We start from the raw sequence: 20,315 nt of genomic DNA on the forward strand, positions 1-20,315 counted from the left end.
TGGGCATCATGTTTTTGAGGAATGTCTGCATGCAACACAAGTGTGTCATTTGAAATGGTCCTATAAATTGATTTTGACCCCTGTTGCAGTTTAAGAAAGACAAAGCACGTGACTGTTGAAGCAAAATCACACATTATTGTCTCAGTTTGGGTAAATTTCACAGCAAGGGACTGAAATTCTTGATGAGGTCCAGTCATTAACCCTGAAGCATTCATCAAAGCCTCTTTATGTCTGTCATTATCTTGATTTTCGTCAGTGTGCACTTTGTCCCTGAAGGGAGGAGGGGAGTGGCTAAATGTCTCAAACAGGTTTATGGCTGCCTGTGAGCAAGTTTCGAGCCAGAGCATTTGCATGTCAGAACTGGAATCCACACCCTCCATCTGCAGACTGCTTATCATGTTGAGACACCTCCTCGTCTTTGTTTCTTCCAGCTGGCAGTCTCTCCAAATATTGAGCACAAGCTGAACATATATAAAACTAAAAAGGATATTCTGGGAGCAGTCAAGAGGATTTTCACAAAGGTCACAATCCAAATGTAAGTTACTGTTGTTGAGCAGGAGATAACGTAGCTATGACGCGTGTTCAGAAAGAAGCAGCGGCTCTGTGAGAATATGAAGTGCTTTGGTTTCCAAATGAATTCTCTGAACAGCGGGAGGTGTGTGATAAATTGTTTAAATAAATATGCTGTTTGTACAAGGTTATGGAGTGCAGTGTAGGTTATGATTAGATATGCTGCAACAACAGCCGCTCTATGTTACTTTAACAGTTTGCCAGAGTTAATGCAGACCTCAAAGAATCTTTGATGGTGTAAACATGAGATAGAAAAGCAGCAGAGTCTATAAGAGAGCATAATATACCTGAAAAATAAGAGGACATTGGGGCTAGTTATGGTGACTCACTTTTAGTGAACATTTTCTACATAATACCGGCAGTGTTAAACTCACCTGAAAGTAGAAGTTCACACAAAGTTTCCGGTGTCATATAACCACCATAAATCACAGAGTTAACTTGTTTCTCAGCTCTCTTGACATTCAGATGTAACAGACACTAAAGTGACAAGCTTGAATCTTTAAAATGTCACCTGTCTCTGTCTGTCTTTCATCCAGTGAGGTTTGATTTATAATGTCAAATATCACATCATTTCACAGTGTTTTAAATCAAAGTAGTGAAATGAAATCTTGAGACAGGTTCCATACTCTATGAAGACTTTTCCACAACCTTGCTTCACAAAAGTTTGTGTCTTTCTATTCAGTGAATTATTCTAATGCATATAAGCTGCATTTTTATTCCTCTTTTTCAAGACATTAATTAACAAAGGTTTTAGTTGACCTGTGACAGCCCGTTCTCATTTTCCAACTCAGATACCGAAGCACAAAAGTACTTTTCACGGCAGTTTGAAACACATCAGGCGGCGTCAGTTAGAGGCCAACAACCGAACCCATCCAATACTGCCGGTTTGTCAGTGGACATCTGATGCTGAAAAACAAAGGCACCTTTCTTGGTGTTATGAAACATACCGGACCAACTACTGTAGTATAAAGAGCGAGAATGTCCTTGTAGGGTGAGCAGGAAGGGTGATGGATGGGTCAAACAAAGTCTAGACTTTCATCCCAGTGGTGTAATTGTCATAACGTAGTGTGGTAGAAGTAGTGTGTAACATACTACAGTAGTGATGAATGTCACGTGAAAACCTGTACTTAATATAGGCCAAGCCATGATGTGTTTTTCTTAGCCTAACATGTGCTCTTGTTGCCTAAACTCAAGGAAATAAATGTAAAAATGAGGCATTTTACATATGTTTATTTCAAGACTAGCAGAAACTGTACATTTCCTATGAAAACAAAGTGTATTTTAAGAAGACATAATTCATGTAGCAAGTGCAAGTTGACAAGCTGTCCCAGAACATCCGAGACAGACGCAGGATGCTACCTACCGCATCATATTTTGACATATGAGAACACACTGTCGATGAATCAAAGTTTAAAAGTCCCGTTTACATACAACAAAAAAAGACTCGTACAGAATGTGGAAGAAACGTGCCATTGACTTTTACTGGTTTTACTCCACCTTAATTCAGGTGAACTACAGGTGCAACAATAACATTCTCCCCTTGGGCATTAACAGCTAGTCATTGTCTAAATCCTGACTTTGAACAGGTTCAGCGTCTGACAATGATGATGAGTCAATTTTCATGATGTGGCTTGTTGGAAGCAAATTTCATTTTTTTTATAACGTGGAAATAACAGGCAGGTAAGGTGCTGTGTATTACTGTTACAGTGGTCTTATGGGTAGAAATAAAGAGCCAGCATAGTGGAGAACGTAGGCCTCTCTACAGCTGGTACACCCAATCCCAATGTAAACACATACTGAAACCTTTATAAAAAGGTAGGCACACAAGGTCCTGTTCAACTGCTAAGAGATGAGCTAGATTGAGTCAAGCTGATAATTAATTCGTAGTTCCTGGATAACTCTGAATTAATTAGTTTATCAATATTTTTTGCCATTTATGACGAATATCGCCTTTTAAGTATATCTAAACATGACACACTGGTTCACTGGCAGAGTATTTATCTGTTCTGTTCTCATCTTATCATTATCTGCTTTAAAGTCTGTGATCCAGTGTTCAGGAAACACTAGTTAGATATTCATTAAATTAATCAGCACTTAGTTCCTATTTGGTTTCTCAGGAATGTCTTCACTTTACTGTAATAAGTTACAGACTGTAACACCCATTTGTTTCATGTATACCATGGAAAACGGAAGTGATGTACTTAATTAATTAGTGCAGCTTTTTGTGTTTAACAGCTTAGACTGTAGCAGTTAACAGTATAACCTTTCCATGTGTTGTGTTACAGTTTAACAGCATCCCAGCTGCCACCAGACTTATTGGCTGAAATTAAAACAAGGTCGAAAATATTTTAAATATGTAATGATGTTAGAATTTCACATCACGTGGACGCTAACATCATTTTACAGATGTTGGGTTTTGTTCTTGGTACCCTCTGACTAAATATGTTATTCTTCCGCAAGATGACGCTTCATTATTTGACAACACAACATACCAACATCATCTGTCATCAGCATTCTGTCAAATTGATGCTGGCATTAAGTGTCGTGCTGAAATTGAAGTGTGGTTACCCGACGTCACAACCTAAATTCAACCAAATATCAACATCTAACAACGTTGGAGGCCAGCTGGAATTACGTGTACTTTATTGTAGTTGAGAGGAGCTGTAGGTGCCATTCAGAGCATATTTAGAGTCTGAGCTGGGATTGTCTGCACACAGCTCTCAACATGGAGGTGGCTGAGCCAGTGGCTAGTGGTGAACAGTGCTAACAACAGTAACAGTGCCGACAGAGCTTACAGTGTTAACCTGGGAGGGGATAGCAGGGTGGGCGCTATGCTTTTGCATAGCGTTTGCTACTGTGTTAGTGTTCTGAGTATCTCACACAGAACCTTTAACATTATAACCTTTCCATGTATTACATTACACTTTGCCTCATTACACTAAACCAGAGCCAGTCTCTCAGCATTTCCCACCCTGTAATGTTTGTTCTCTGATCCTCTTACATCATGTCGTTGATTTTCATTGTCTTTGACAGGTGCTACTGAAACAGCGTGGAGCAATGGAATCCCCAGAGTTTTCCCTGCTGTCGTCTTTGAGGGGAGACTTAAAATCAGAGGAGTTTATCCAACCCCACTATAAGGAAGCATATCGCCTGGCAATTGATCGCCTGGTGAGCAGCGGCAGAGACAGTTACCTCGAGTTCCTCAAGGGAGAGCGTATCGGGAGCTTCCTCTCAGAGGAAGAGCTTCGCTTCATAACTGAAAACGCAGAGCAGCTCCCGCCTCAAAATCACGCAGAGGAAATCAATGGCTCACCAGACAACCAATCATCCTCAGGGACGTATTGGCCTGTCCACTCGGATGTGGACACGCCAGATTTGGATTTGGGATGGCCGGAGGTCATGCATGACAAACTTCAGACAAATATAGATCTGCTCTTCCATCCACCCAGACAAAATAACCCCACCATCAAAGAGGTGATCCGAAAGCATATTCAGGATGCAAGACAGGTAATGAAAACTGCATGCAACAATGTACTGAGACAAAATAATAAAAAAGCTCTGATGTGGCATACAAAATGATAATGCTGTCTCTCAGAGCAGCAAAATGTCTCAGACGTACTGATTTTCCACTGTGTTTAATCTGTGTTCTTCTAAGGTATGTCATAAGCACTTTTCGCCCTCAGGGCATGTCCACACATCTTTGTTGCTCTCAATTTCTACAGGTAAGGAGTGTCTGCTGGGGTTGTTGAGGTCAAAATCTGGTTTTGCAAGTTACCATCATGGAAGTGTGGGAATTACATTAATATGTAGAGTCAGATCCTTGACACAGTTAACGCCTCAGTTAATCCTCAGATTGTGTCATGATGACTCATAAACTAGTTTTGTGGCTCAAAATTGTGGTGAGTAGACAATTAGTATTCTATGGTGTCTTTACACTGTTGTTGCAGCTGCACTGACTCTTAATTAAACCAAGTGAACTTCAACAGCAACAGACTAACAGGAACGTTCTGGAGAGAATAAAATATCAGCTAAAAACAGCTAATGAAAGGCTTTCCTCTCTTCCACGCAATTGCAACCAGTACACTGTTGAAAAAAAAAATCCCAAATAAGTGCCAATAAATATGACCTGGGATGCAAACCCTGTCTTTTTGAGGGTGGAATAATGTTTTTTAAATTTACCCATTTTGGGGATGTTGCATTGGCTGCATGATTAAGAATGACTAACATATGGTTCATCTGAGCAGAAAACCTCCTACACAGGAAACTAAAGGAAGGAAAGAAATGAGTCCAAACAGTATATAATAAAGCTAGACATGATTTCATCAGAGAGCTCATTACATGTTACTGGAACACAGTATGATGGTGATTCTTCGTAATATTCAGTGCTTTAACTCCACTGCGTAGTCATACACAGAAACATGTTCCAGGAGTGACATGAATGAATTTAGGATCAATAAATATTGTAGTAATTGTAGAGATGAAAATGTGAAAATGATGAAAGTGTTTCCAGCTGTCAGACTGACATTAATTATTCATGTTCATAAATGACAGCTGGCAGTGTGTGTTCTTCAACAGGTCGTTCACAGGTTGAACAAATGTAAATGGCTTAAATGCACTCCAGTCTTTGGCACATCGGACTGATGATGATTTATTCACTTTGTCCTTGCAGGTCGTTGGCATTGCGATGGACGTGTTCACTGACGTAGATATATTCAAAGAAGTTGTCGATGCCTCTATACGTGGAGTCCCTGTTTACGTGCTTTTGGATGATTCCCATCTGAAAAGTTTCCTCACAATGGCTGAAAGTCAAGATGTCAAAATTCAACAGCTCAGGGTGAGTATATGATATAAAACATTTGATCAATTTGAACTGACTTGTGATTCTAACATTACGGTTACACATCTGGCAAAGTTATTAAATTCCTTTCATTTTGTGGTTGTTGTTGTTTTCTATTGAAGCATGAAGCATCATAAGAAGCTAACGCCTAAAAACACACAAAGCAGTGGCAAAGTGCGACTCCCTGCAATAATTACATTCTTCTGCAACTGGGAGGCGTGTTTCTGTCTAGGCAGGAAGAAATTCATTGTAACAAAGGTCAACATGTCGCAGGACTCACATGACTCTGTTTAGGCTGCAGGTATTCTCTGGTTGCAACTTGAAGTGGCCACTGTAGCTTTCCATTACATGGAAGCTCTCCACAGGCCAGGTCGGTGTGTTTTTGGCATAACATTTGTGAATGGCATATTTTGAGAGGTCTAATGTTAAGAAAGGTTTGACCTTCGGGGAATACACTCATTCCAGTTCCCGACCTCTCCGATCTGGCGACCAATCACTGCTCTCTATTCCACGTACTCAGTTCAAAACTAAAGGTGCATTTTCTGTTGTTGGTCCTAAACTGTGGAATAGTCTCCCACTTACAGTTAGATCACCCCCGTCTATTGATACATTTAAAAACCATCGTAAGACCCATCTCTTTCCTTTCGCCTTTTAATAATCATCAGGATGACATACCTGACCACACTGCTTCACATGTTTCTCCTGTGTTTCATTTTGTTGTTTGTGCAATGCTTTTTGTGTTATGATGTTGTCAAAACAATGTATGGTCTCATTAATTTTACTTATATTCTCCCTTATTTGATTGTTCCTGTGTTTTTTATTTCTTTGTGAAGCATTTCAAATGTTTGAATGTGCTCTTTAAATTAATCTGACTTGACTTATTCTGTGCAGAGAGTGAGATGAGACGATTTATACCACCCTTGTGTTTACACAGTGAATACAAAGCTGGGAATGTTAGCTTAAAGCTTAAATCTAGAAAAACAAGGACACTCTCCCTAAGGGTAAACAGAACAATAACACCTTGTTAAAACCACTGTTTGTTATGCAAATTAAACAACAACTAAAGAAAGTATATAAAGTGGTAATTACTGAGCTTTAGAGATTGTGGTAGGCATTTTTGTTACCTTTGGGAAGCATCATGCTAACTGTTCCCCTGTTTCCTGCTCATGCTAAGCTAAGCTAACCAGCAACACATTCTCTACCGACACTTGGTCAGTGGCCTTCCACGTCAAACTATGACACTCCTCCAGCACCAGCTGTGGATGCTCAGAGACAGCATGTCAATTTACACTATATTCATTGTGTCCCTAAAGTAAACTTCAGTTTTCACAGGAGTAGTTTCCGCTTGTTAAATGCATGCAGAGCCTTTTCAAAATAAACTTAAAATGCAGGTTAAAAAAACGTTTATAGGGTTTTAGGTTTAGAAAAATAAACATCATGATTTGGCTTAAAATATCTACATTTGTTACTAAAGAAATTCAACAATCCATGACATATGTAGTGCTGCACAAACTAGCTCACTACTGTTTTATTAAAATAACTTTACTCACTTTTGGTGTCACACAGGGCACAAACAGTGTGCTCCGGAGTTTGTTTGAAGCTCCCCTTCCTCCCACCCTATGCAGACTTTCTTGCTCTTTGCTCTGAGCATTGCTGCCACCCCCTGTCTCTCATACCACCATGAAAGGGTGCCTCCGTGCAACAGTATCTGATGAGGGCCACTGACCAAGCATCGGTATTTGACGACTTGGGAGTAAGACCGGGTTGGTATAGAGTGATATTGATCTTCTTATCTTAACTTTCTGCAAGCAAACAAATAAGCAAATTTCCCAAAATGTTTAACTACTCCTTTAAACAGAGTGGACGCTATTGAGGGGGTGCAAACTGGCATGTTTTTTGTGCAGTTTTATCTTTGCTTGCTGTGACCCTGAATTTATATTTGCATACAAAAATGCAAATGTTGAGTCTTTTATTACATAACCTTTGTAAAGTCTTGACTGTTCAAAAGTCTTATATCACTCCTGGTTTCTCCTGTTTTTGCGGGTGGAGTCATAATTATTTCTCTGCCCAAGAGATGCTACAGATTCAAACACACCCTATAATTTCCCATTAAGTGCATATTGCATGCCAGCAACAATGAGAGCAACCGCAAACCAGGAACTCAACAAATGCAACACATATCAAAGCTTTAGGTTTATCTGCACAGTTCATTCCAGGCATTTATTTGATGATTGACATACTTATTAACTTCTGCTGTAAGATTTAACCGTGATACATATTTTTCTGACATTTTCCTGTCACCTCTCTAACCACAGAACATGAGGGTGCGCACTGTGAAAGGTCAGGATTACCTCTGTCGATCAGGAGCTAAATTTCATGGGGCGATGGAGCAGAAGTTTCTTTTAGTCGACTGCCACACAGCTATTTATGGCTCATACAGGTAAATCAAACAGGATCAATGGTTGGGACAATAGACATAAACTAAACACACTCATAACGCAAATCATTGCATTTACTGCAAAATTGCTGTCATCATTTCTTATTGAGGCCTTTTGAAGTAGTTGATTTAACTTTCTAGAAAATGTGGCAACATGAGCTGGAGTGAAACTTTTTAAAACGTTCTTTGATCCATCTAAATAACAAATTAATTTGAACCCTGACAAATAAAGCAGCAATTTTATGGAGTGATAAATCACACAAGTCTCTTTTCTCTGCATTAAATTAATTAATCATCATGTTTTTGCGTTTGTTCACAGCTTCACGTGGTCTTTTGAGAAGATACATCTGAGCATGGTGCAGGTCATCACAGGCCACCTGGTGAGGTCCTACGATGAGGAGTTTCGAACACTTTACGCCCGGTCAAATGTGCCTGCTGAACTCTGCCCAGCAGAGGGTTTGTTCCAACGCAATGGGCCACATGGACGACAGATTTTGCCAAAATCTCATTCCGCCCCCAAAATTGAGCGGAGGGACCAGTTGAGGCACACACTGGACACAGTCTATCGAAAGACCTGTGAGAGGAAACTAGGTGTGAGAGACATTGAGGAGAGGCTCTTTGAAGAAGAACAACATGAGCTCAGGCCCTTGAATGAGAATGGGATCAGCGGTCAAAACCACATACCCCAATTTCAGTCTGCAGAGACAATGGACTTCTTAAAACGGCACAGCTATGCTGGGGAGATTCAGGATGGATTAATGACGCAGAACATCAGGCCCAGAGCAAGCAACTGGAATATCTCCAGAGAAACCGGAAACAATTACCCCATGGATAATTACTTACAAGCGCAACAGATGCACAGAGGTCAAAACATGCGGCAGTCGTACAATGGCAACGACAAACAGATTCTGTCCATGCAGCAGAACATGCCAACACTTGAAAATACATCCAAGTCGTTTATGCGCACATTGAGGATTGAGTCCTACCTCAAACACCCTGACGTCCCATACGGGGACTCTTGTGATTATTTAGACCAGGCTGAACCACAGGACAAAGCAAACTCCTTCATGCAGGGAAGGATGAGGTCTTCCCTTGTTTTCAGGTCCACCATACCAGAGCACATAGAGCCAAACAGGCACTTTAACAACTCTTCCACCAATGTCAATGCCTCAGCAACACACAACACTCCTATGCACTACTCATCCATGCAGTGGAATCCAGCAGCAGTAGCTGAACACAGAATGAGTAATGAAGAGTTCATGTTAAAGAGGAAAAGTCTGCAGATTTTGGATGACGATCGGAATAATGCAGGCTACGGCCCTGGTAGAAACGCTTACAACTCTGTATATGCCAGTTTAGGCCGAGCTAAAGGTGGACACATGATCACCAACCCAGACATCCTGTCAGACAGCTGGCAAAAAAGGCACAGCGTGGCAGATCCAAGATCAAACACTGAGTACGGACATGAATCCTCCAGTCACATGTATGGAGCATTTGCAAGGATGCAAGTGAACAGAAGCACAGCAGGGATGCATGCACCTAATGGAGGATACGGGTCAAATCTGAAAGAGGATCAGAGATCTGCCTCTCATTATGATGTCAAGAGCATCACAAGTACAAAGAGCCCTGGTACTCCTATTTGGCAGGAGCCGCCATCCAGGACTGTGTCTGCAGCAGCCCTGGATGTGAATAACAAGGATTTGTCAGGTAAATCCCACAGCTCCCACCATTTCCTGAAGAAGAGTTCCAAGAAATTAAAATCGTTACTCCACATACCAGAGAAAAAAGAGGATTCAGCTGAAACGCCGAGTCTGAAGTCAGGCTGCAGCACAGACACCATAACAGCTGAGGATGAGGAGAGGACGTCACATGGAAGAAGACAACTTTACCAAAGCACAACCAACTCTATCCGGTCGGAACACCAGAGGACACAGATGGAGGACAACCAGCTAAAATCGTCAAGACCGCGATTTACAACTGAGGAGCACCAGAATCCAACGCAAGTCTCTCTCACTAAACCTGCTGCAGAGAAAAAAAACAGCATTTATGACAAAAGGGCAAGGCCTGGCCTTGACTCAGCGAGCTGGAGCAAGGAACGAGGCGTAGACACTCGCCTTTACAGCAGATTTGAGCCTCTCTGCTCATTTGAAAAGAAACACTCCATGCGTTCTGCACACGGCTTTGGAAATGCACACTCTCAGGAAAAAACCAAAGGCCTTCCCAAAGGTGAGGCAGCTATTGAAAACAACATCACTCGAGCTGCGCGAGGGCACCATGAAAATAAGCTGGAGAGATTCATTCACAGAATGGGGAACCTCATACACAAGAACAAATAGTCTGGGGGTCAATACAGGTCACTTATTATCAATGCACATCTGACTCATATATTCTGAGAGTCGGTCTTTATTTCTGTTTACTTTGTAAAATGTTTTACGCAAACGCTGTTTACAGTTTTTTCATTTTGTTATTGTGTAGAGATGCACTGAAAGAAAAATATGTTTTATATAAATACAGACTTTTATGTAACAAAATTGTATGTCTTCTTTATGTCTGTCTTCCACTGGCGTCAACTTAAAGCAATAAATTCAAACAACAAATGCTGCAGATGCATCAAGTAGTAGTTGTCAAAATGTCAAGATGGATAGAATTTATTGCTGTAGTGTAGGTGTGTGCACATACCAAACTGCTGTTGTTACTGCAGATATTCAGGGGATTACTGTGAAGGTGTCTCAGATGCTATCAGCATACAAGCTAACCACAGGTTGAAAAACATGCCAGCCTCAGACAGAAGCTTTATGAATGCTTTGAGGGTCACAATATTTTTGTAAAATGGACACAGCAGGATAAACTGGTTGCCAATTACAGGAGCTTTCCTCTGTGAAAGACATCATCTATCCCAAGTTTGTTTTGTTCTATGGACAGCTAAACACCTTATGCACTATAAGCACAATCAGAATATACAATAGTCAGTGGCTGCCCAGGGAAGATTCAAGTATTTCATCTTTCATTTTTTACTCAAGGTGAAGGATTTGTGGGCGCACACAAAGCAACATAACCTCCAGTGTAAAACATATTCATACAAACTGGAAGAATTCAGATCTTCCATTCATAAATATGTATTCTTTCCAGTTAGGTTATTTGTATGACGAGTGGGTATTTTAAACGCTAATTTTAATGCTGCTTGCCAGCCAGTCCCAAAGTGGTTCTCTGCATTTTGCCTCAACACTGCCCAATTTGTGGGGATGTAGTGGATATTTTTAAACACAGAACATCCTCTTTTATATATTTTCTCTTGATGAAAAATGTGGATGGTGAAAGTTATGGAGAATGATTCATGTTTGTCTTCCTGTCCATGGATGAACTATGTAAATGACATGCCTATTTTCTGGTAGAGCTCAGCCTTTGTCAGATTACACTTAAAACATATAGAAATGGGGATGGGGATGAAATGCTTGCTTTTAACATATTTTTGGACAAAACAAAAGTCTTCAAGTCAATTCATTAGGAAACAAATACACACACAACAAAAAGCTGGTGAGCAGATGCAGCCTAATTAGTTTAAATAAAGAGGCAAAACACATGCCCAGGTGTAGATGTCATAATAAACTGTCAAAATCAACCAAAAAACCCTGCATTATCAACATTTAATGGCCCGGCTCAATTTTCATAGCTGATTCAAGATATAAAAAAAATTCCTAAAGACTAAAAATGAAAAAAGTATTTGATATGAGTCATTCATTTTTAGAATCTTGGTTTTTATTACTGGAATAAGCTCAGTACACGTTTGACACTTGCCATCTGTAAGACTCTGCTGGTCACAGCAGTCACAAACCCTGTGCTTAAATGGCTCTGAAAATTACAGCCATTAGTGATTAAATTGTACTTATTTCCTTTTAATTAGTGTCTCTGTACAAGTACGGATATGTGGTGTAAGACAGTTGTTCAGCATCCATTAAAGCAAAGTAATGAGCAAAAGACACAAATATAGAGTTGTTACATCAATACTTTTGTCATCTAATTTATTTTATTACATCATTAATGTAGAGAAGAGAGTCAAATGGCTGGGTAATTAAATTAATTTTCTTCATGTACCACACAGCCCAGCCAACATTGGAAACTATACCCTGCGGTACATCCTCCCTGGCTTGACTCTCCTGTGTCTCTTTTACAGTTTTATCATATGTTTTATTAGATGATATTGAGAGAGAAAAAAAGTGACAATATGTTAATATACCTGTTTTCTAAATTCTTATCTCTCAAGAAAAAACCCTTGTGCCTGAGACTCTGTGCTGCTGTAATGGACATGTAATAAAAAACGTCATGGCACCTTTTAGTATTTCTCAGACTCGATAGCTTGTCAAGAGCTGTAGGTGTCTGTTATGTTTGGAGTTTATGTACAAAAGAGAAAGCACAGAGATTTATAATTGGATACAAAAAAAAGTGCAAATCCTAGCAAATCTCTTATTATAAAAATGTCATCTGCAGCAGAGGACATTCTGTTCCCTCGAGATTTCTTTTCATTTCTTTGAAGGACTCTTCTTTTCCCCTCTCCCACATCCATCAGCACATCACCTACAATCCATCATATCCTAAATTATAAAACCTGAACCCGCATTCATTTTGGAGCGGTACATATTTATGTGTTCCTGATCCATAGTTACTGAACTAATCTGATTTGTGTGTGTATGTGTCCAGTCCTATTCCACTGTGCTTTGTCAGAGATATAACTTTACAGGGTCAGTTCACCCCAAAATCAAAAATACAGATTTTTTCGTTTGCTGTCAGAGTGCTGGAGATATCAGCTTTAGAGCTGTCTGCCTTCTCTTGATTATAATGGAGCTAGATGGCACTCTGTTTGTGTTGCTCAAGGCGCAAAAAAAAGAAAAAAAAAAAAGATCAAAACTTAAGATAATCCGCAGACTTTTTTGTGGGCAGTTTCACCTCGGAGAAGGAACTGTGCATCTCCCCATTAATGAGCTAATATTGTAGTTCCATTATATTTGACAGAAGGCAGACGTCTCTATGCAATGTATCCTTGTGTAACAGTTTGCATATCTTAAAAAATGCACAAACAACTGTTTGTATGACACTTAACGAATGGTGTAGTTAATTACTTAATATAAAGTTACATAGGTTAGATTTGAAAAGAAACATGATAACAACATACCTTAAAGGACAACTTCGGTATATGAGTGACTGACTGACAGCTGACTCATAGCACTCATAGCACTGGCGATCTGAACCGGTCAGTGGCGAAAAATAGCACTTTTAATGCGCAAACTTATACAGGACGCATTTGCCCCCGTTACTGTTTTAGCTCGTTTCGCGGCTCCCGGTTGCATCCGCCTCCCTCAATACTGAACCAATTTTAGAACGAGTTGTACCCATGAATCATACGCACACATACACATGGGGAAATAGAGCCCAGGTTGAAAAATACCGAAGTTGTCCTTTAAAGTAACACAAAGTTAACTTGGCTTTACATGGTCCAAACACCAATCTCCTGGGGGAAAGTCCTGTGTCTGTTTGACCCATTCACCACCTTAACCTGCCTCCTTAGGCAAAGGACAGATGATTTTTTACTTGTTCACTCCTGTTAGAGCATTGGTCACGTGATCACAGCCTTCTTGATGACATGAGTTATACACAAATTACTGGCTCATGAGTTTGTGTGTTACATACGTCTTGTGGTGCATTACTTTTCATAGGTCTACATACAAACAATGCATTAGCACAGCCCGTTCTACAGCTGATATCTCCAGCACCCAGCAACTCACACAAAAACAACCAAGACTGATAATTAGCACTACAGGTAAGATGAAAAAATATGTATGTATGTTTGATTTGGGGGTGAACTGTCCCTTTAAACTCTTTCCTCCTTACAAGCTGACTTTCTTACAAAAAGCACAGAAAAACATCTGAATCTCTTTTTAGAAGAGAGTTTTACCCCTAATATCACCAGCCTGAGAACCTAAGATGAACCCTAAACCACAAATAGCAGCACTACTGGAAACACATTCAATGGTGAAACACAATTGAATTTAACACAAACCCTTCACATTGATTGTGAAGAGCAGACAGGAAGTGATGAAATATGTATCAACATCAGCTGAACGGGTACTCTCACTGTCACAGTGCTGATTGAGTGACAGAGATCTTGTATGCAAAAGGCAGCAGTATACAGAGGAGACTGTTGTGGCGCAGCAGGCTTCTGCGTCACAGTTATTTTACTTTATCCCATCATATTAAAACAGATCCTATTGAATCCTCTCCTTTCTTCACCTTTCATCTCAGAGCAGTAAGAGCTATATTAAGAATATATTCACCAACAATAGCCTCAGTATGGTGTGATGCAATGCAGCAACAAGACGTCCCCCTCCTCCGCTCTGTCACAGACAGATGCTCCTGCTTTGATGGCAGTCTTGATCTCAGTACAGAGCTGAACTTTTTGGATGCACCTTAAGCACATCTTCCATCTCCTGATACTGAGCCTGACAATGCTGCTGGCACTCCAGCAAGCCTTATTCAAATGCAGCTCATCAGCACAGTGGCTGAATGTAACACTTCTACTGTGGTGAACAGATGAGATCGTATTGCTGTCCTTACTTAAGAGAGGGGAAGGAAGGAAAGCAGCTCCCACCTACACAGTCCCTGTCTTCTAACCACTAAAAGTTTTAGAAAATTAGGCAGGCAGCTGTTTCTGCAGTGGAGATCATTTCAAAAGGACAAATAAAACACAGTTCGCCTCTTTTTGTGTCTGTTTTTCACCAAAACCTGTTGCCAATATGGCACCACCTTCATACAACCTTTATGCACCAGACTGAATCACTACGCAGATTTCAGTGCCTCGTTTTGGTGCTACTTAAATGCCTGAGCTGTTGATTAAAATATTTGGCCTTTGGTGCTCCAACACAGATGTAACATGCATCACAGCACATGCTAGTTAATATTACACTTGCTGTGATATGGCAGCAGGCTTCTGTTAACTCGTAAATTAAACAGGTTTAAAATGCCTCAAGCTAAACGGTTTAATGTGCGGCTGTAGTTCACTGAAAAGAAATCCAACACAGGGACGTGCAACAAATGTTTAAAGACAATTACGTGTAGAGGAGGCAGCACTTCCAACTTCATGAAGCACCTATTAACGCATGGGATACACTTGAAAGCAGAGAAATGCCAACCCTGGCAATTTGGAGACCACTGATGATGAGGATGACAGCAGCCTTTCCTCAGGTTAGTAATTTAACTTTGGTTGCAAATCTCGCATTTTTTAAGTGCAAACAAGTAATCAAATTATTTGCAAAATATTTATGTGTATATTTTTGGCTCTCCAGCAACAACAGCGACCCCATTCACCTTGGCAAATAAGGCTAATCTACCAAAAGAGGAGGTGTGTGAAAACAATATTTGTTTACTTGATGTGTGTAAAATCTTTTAAGATAATTTGATAATTTGTCAAAAGGGGCTAAAAAGCGTTTAAAGATTAAATATCTGTAGCAAAGGATCAGTTTCCTACTTTTACCACATTATTCGAGGCATACTGATGTCAGCATGAATGCACTTAAGCAGAATTGAGAGAGTGAGCTGGGTGAAGAGATAGATGATGAGATTTGAGAGGAGAGTCTTGAAAGTGTGCATGATGTTCAATTAACTCCAGACACAATCTGATACAATTTAAAACAGTGCTTTGGCTGTATGACTCCAAGGACAGATTGCATAAGATTCCTGACGTTCCCCCCTCTGTAACAGGTGTAAAGAGGCAGACGGGACATTAACACATTCTCTTTAGACATGTCAGAAAATTGTTTACTAATTGAAGAGTATATTTGAATGTTTCTCTGCGCACCAACACATGATATGTGGATAAAAAAGTTGATGAATGTACTGCGCTTAGAAAGGTCAAGGTTTTCTAATGAGAATAAGATTCAAATATTTATCAAAATTTGAAGCCCTGAACTCGAGTATGTCAAGACTAGTTAATTGTAATGGTCTAACTGAGTAGCAGTGTACCCTCTATTACTGTGTGTATGAAATTACTTTACCTTACTTTATTTCTTTGTTGTCATTTTTATGGGGTACATAAAAAACGAAAAGCAGTTTAAAAGAAACAGTGCAGTAATTCATCAATACTGATAATTTAAAATAAGGCAGTGTGACCCTTCAAATAGATAAATAATAATAAATAGTGGCAGGAATAAATGCTAAAATTTATATTAGTATTTGTTCACATATAGGACAGCAGCCTTTGGTGTAATGTTCGTGCTTGTTTAGCAGTCTGATCACAGCTGGGAAAAAGCTGTTTCTCAGTCTGGACGTCCTCGCCTGAGTACTCCTGTACTTCCCTCTTGACTGCATCAGGGAGAAGAGACTGTGAGAAGGATGAAAGGGGTCCCTGCCCCTCTGCGTGTGCATCTCTGGCTGTAGATCTCCGGCAGCCATGACAGCAAGACACCAATGATCCTCTCTGCTGTTTTGATGACCCTACTCAGTCTCTGTCTCTCTTCTTCCCTGCTGTTCCAATAAAATGAAGTAACACAGTAGGTGAGGGCGTCATCTCCTTTTTTTTTTTCAGTGTTGTGAGAGAGGTTGTGCCAGTTGCACCAAGTCATTAGCATCTTCACCTCATCCCTGTATGCAACCTCATCTCCATTTGTGATGAGACCCACAACAGTAGTATCATCAGCAAATTTAATTATGTGGTTGGTGTTGTGAATTGCAGAACAGTCACATGTCTGTGGTGATCCAGTAGTCACTGTGATGGTGTTAGATGTTCTGTTGCCGACTTTGACAGTCTGCCTTCTCCCTGTGAGGAAGTCCAAGACCCAGTTGCAAGTGCTGGCGCCCACTCCCAGCAACTGCAGTTTCTCAACCAGCTGCTGTGGCAAGATGGTATTAAAAGCTGAGCTAAAATCAACTAGCAGAATTCTGGCCTAGATGTTCTTGTATTTTATTTTACTAGTAATGTTGAAGTCGTTTTTTAATTTTCTACCTGTACCTTCCACCTCCAGGAGCTAGCACAAGTGTACAAGGCTGCTGTTACATTTGATGGGTGGACCATTGTGGCACAGGACCACTAACAGTTACTGTGTACTACACCAGTCATGGCCACATTAACCAGAAGGTGCTTAACACCATTCTGGGGGAATTTCAGGTAAAGGCTGAAGTTGTAGCTGCTACAGTGAACAGCATCAGGGATCTTTGCCCATTCTCTACACCTGGCAGCACAGAGGGTTCACAGCATTAGTGCCACTACAAAGTGATGTGCCAGATTTTGAGTTATCAAGAGACTGGAGAGGTCCACCATGGCCAAAAGTGTACTGCCAGAGAAGCAGCAACATTTCAGTAAGTAGCGTGGCTTTATAAATTTCAAAAAGTTGTTTCAAAACATCTTCAGCAATGTAGATTGTCATATAAATTGCAGCTTTCTTTCTCAGATCTGCCAGAGCTCAACATGAGTCTGAATGTCGGAGCACAGTGGAGCTGCCTTTTCCTGGTGGTGGAGAGGCTTTTGGAGCAGCGCCCAGCCATGCAGGCAGCATCGCTTGACTAACGACTCAAGAAGCGAGTGTAGAAAGACAGGTGATGGACAGGAAGATCAGCTGTTAAATAATTTCGTTGATATTTTATTCTTATCTTCATATTGTCTTTATTCCCCACACTGGAAAGGCTGGATGACGACCTCCAAAAAGCAGAGGAGATTGTTAACATCATCCCCCAGTGCATCTAGTGACAGGTCCCCCACATGTGACCAATCTGTCCCCATCCTGACTGAGCTGAAGGTGCACTTCACATAGCCTGAAGAGGACACTGTTTATTACTGTTGTGAAAAAGAAGGTCTCGGGAGATGTGGAAAAATAAGACCAGGTATTTTCCATTTCCATTCAAGCCTATGTTTATAAAGAGCACGAGCAAACAACATTAGTTTCGTTTTTAGACATTAAATAAATTGTCACATTTTCATTACAGGATGAAGGCATTCAAAACTCCCTCTAGGAGGCCACTTTGATGGACCCTCGCTTCGAAGGCCAACTTTGATTTGGTGTTGCTGATGCCTGGGAGAGGTCAGTGAAAGCAGCAGTGGGTAGTGCAACAGAATTAAACGACAAGTTGACAGTGATTGTGGAGCAGCTAAAGGGCAGTGTTAGACACCACCTGGAGCTTTTTTCTTCCACAGAACTGATCCAGTCTCTGTGACATTTTGCATATTTGTCTTACATTAAAATTTGCAGCCCCACAGAGTTGTTGGGAATTTATAAAGTGTGTCAGAACAGCACATAAAAAAAGCTGATAACATAACCAAGGCTGCGTTAAAGTACCATGGACCCGGGGCTAGGATATTTTCAGGGTCCCTTTACCTACTCCCCCAAGCAACATCACGACTCAACTATTGTCCCGTCCAACCTTAACAAACATCAGCCATGCTTACTTTGCACACAATGATGCATCAACCATTGGTTCAGGTTTGTCTTTTCAAAAGGGAGAATTGCAGCAAAAATGTTAATGGCACTAAGGAAATTAAGTGGTCATATTTATAAAAAGAAACTGTTTCTGTTCCTCATAAAGATGATGGGTTTTTTTTATGAGAGCCGTGACTATACTACAATAAGTCTTTAGAAGTGTAAGTTAATTATAAGCCTTTCAGAGTACACATTTTAACCCATGGCCTTTTGGGGACAGTGGGACTTGCTTCTTTTCATACTTCAGGGAACAACACCGAAGGAGTCAGAAAAGATTTTGTTGAAATTTATTAAGAAGTCAGATTATTTGTCTTGAAAATACGCACATGCACACACACTACTGTATGTATAGCCACTTTAAAGCATGCAAAATACCTTTAAAGCAACACAATGGAGTTTTTGAGCCCTCAAAATATATATCCAAGATCTTTGTGATGGTACATCAACTCACTATAGGTTGGATGACACCTACGTCATTGCTTGAGAGTGTGTGTTTCACTTGCACTGGCACTATGCAGTTTCGGGGTTCGGGTAGGAACCCAGACACAAAAAAGAGTACAAAATTTGGCTGCTTTACGGCATATGTCATATACCCCATATTGAAATATAGCTTTCTACATGCTGATCACATGTATTGATAAAGTATTGGCTTGGCTGGCAGAGGTTTTATCGCACTTACTTACAGTAACAAGTGTAGCTGTTGTCAACTAGAGTAATCTTGGAGTTACATTCCCTTCATCTGCACCGGCAGCCTCTCTGCTGTTGTCTGACTTCACTCTGAGTTTGTGTGTCTGTGTGTGCGTGCACGCGCTGTGAGGAGGAGGTGGTCAGCCCTGACATGCAGAGAGCAACTCATTTCTGAGTTTCGGCCTAATCATGTATGTACAAAATGTTATAAGGCTACTTTACCTGTTCTGAAGACATGATGATCACGCATTACACGGCCAGCTTAAGGAAGTTCACCGGTATCGCTGGCTTGTCAACAAATGCAGAAAGATTTTTGCGACAGTTGTAACAGACAATACCGTTTTTGTCTGTAGGGGGACCCCGTGAGGTAAAAAGAGCAATCCTACATTGTGTTGCTTCAATAATACATTTCTTAAATGTGAAGTTAATCATGCAATGTTAATATAAATGTAATGTAATATTCTTTTTTTTTTTTTAGATTGACTTGATGTCCACTACAAGGGACATGTTATAAAACATAAATAAATTACATTAAGATCTCGACAATAAACATTTTTTCTTCTGGGACCCAAGAGGATATGGTGCATGCACATATAAAACCATATTCACGTGCAATGTGGCTATCTTTTACAGGCTGCAGGGAACACCGTTGTCTGTTGGTGTTTAGCAAATGTCATGAAAAGTTGTATTTTACTCTCAGTTTTGTCATGAACAGAACACAGCTCAGGAAGTGGCTGGCCAGCAAGACACAGACAGACAGACCAAGAGATGCACTGCAAGCTAACACATCAACTTAACATTACAGTAATCTACTGACATCAAACTCGAAGAAGAGAGAACGCTAGTTTATCTGTTCGCCATGCCCGCAATTCACTCTAATGGTGTTTTTTCCTCTTCTAGTGACGAGAAGGATAGTTCTGTTTCATCCTCTCATCCAAGTTGTTCACACTGACGCTTTGACAATTACTGTCTGGGTATCTCTACATTTTAATCATTATGTTTCAGTAGATCCTACAGATTCACATGGGACTGATACGCACATGTATGTAACATACTGTCACTAATAGTGAGGCTAAACTGGCTGATGTGAAACTGAAATGAGAAACTTAAATTGTAGCATGATAAGACAAAAGGCACAGGTTTAAGCTGAGTCAGAGGTCTGTGAGATACTGATTTAGTTTCACAGCCTGCAGTGTGATTAGGTGTCTGAGATGTGCTAAGCAATGAAGGAGATAATGCTTAAAAAAAAAAAGAATACATCATACGGCCACCCTGGAAAATCATATATGGCGAATCTGGGGCGTCTGTGGCTCAGAGCTGGAGAGGG

The 20,315-nt window shown here is 40.5% G+C and overlaps 1 protein-coding gene across 1 annotated transcript; it reads left to right on the plus strand.

The window, feature by feature from the left end:
• Positions 1 to 354: 354 nt before the first annotated feature.
• On the plus strand, positions 355 to 10,454 carry fam83b (family with sequence similarity 83 member B). Its single transcript, XM_033612650.2, has 5 exons — positions 355 to 535; positions 3,604 to 4,077; positions 5,240 to 5,404; positions 7,723 to 7,847; positions 8,164 to 10,454. The coding sequence occupies exons 2-5, from the start codon at positions 3,628 to 3,630 to the stop codon at positions 10,178 to 10,180; spliced, it is 2,757 nt and encodes a 918-aa protein (XP_033468541.2). The 5' UTR covers positions 355 to 535; positions 3,604 to 3,627; the 3' UTR covers positions 10,181 to 10,454.
• Positions 10,455 to 20,315: the final 9,861 nt, after the last annotated feature.

This window comes from Epinephelus lanceolatus, chromosome 17 (genome assembly GCF_041903045.1).
Source record: "Epinephelus lanceolatus isolate andai-2023 chromosome 17, ASM4190304v1, whole genome shotgun sequence".
In the NCBI taxonomy this organism is placed as follows: Eukaryota; Metazoa; Chordata; class Actinopteri; order Perciformes; family Serranidae; genus Epinephelus; species Epinephelus lanceolatus.

What these genes read in the sequence shown, in the direction of transcription:
- fam83b (XM_033612650.2), top strand. Translation starts at nt 3,628, where the DNA reads ATGGAATCCCCAGAGTTTTCCCTGCTGTCGTCTTTGAGGGGAGACTTA. An exon ending in TCAAAATTCAACAGCTCAGG is followed by an intron (nt 5,405 to 7,722) that starts GTGAGTATATGA and finishes CTCTAACCACAG; the next exon opens with AACATGAGGGTGCGCACTGT. An exon ending in GCTATTTATGGCTCATACAG is followed by an intron (nt 7,848 to 8,163) that starts GTAAATCAAACA and finishes GTTTGTTCACAG; the next exon opens with CTTCACGTGGTCTTTTGAGA.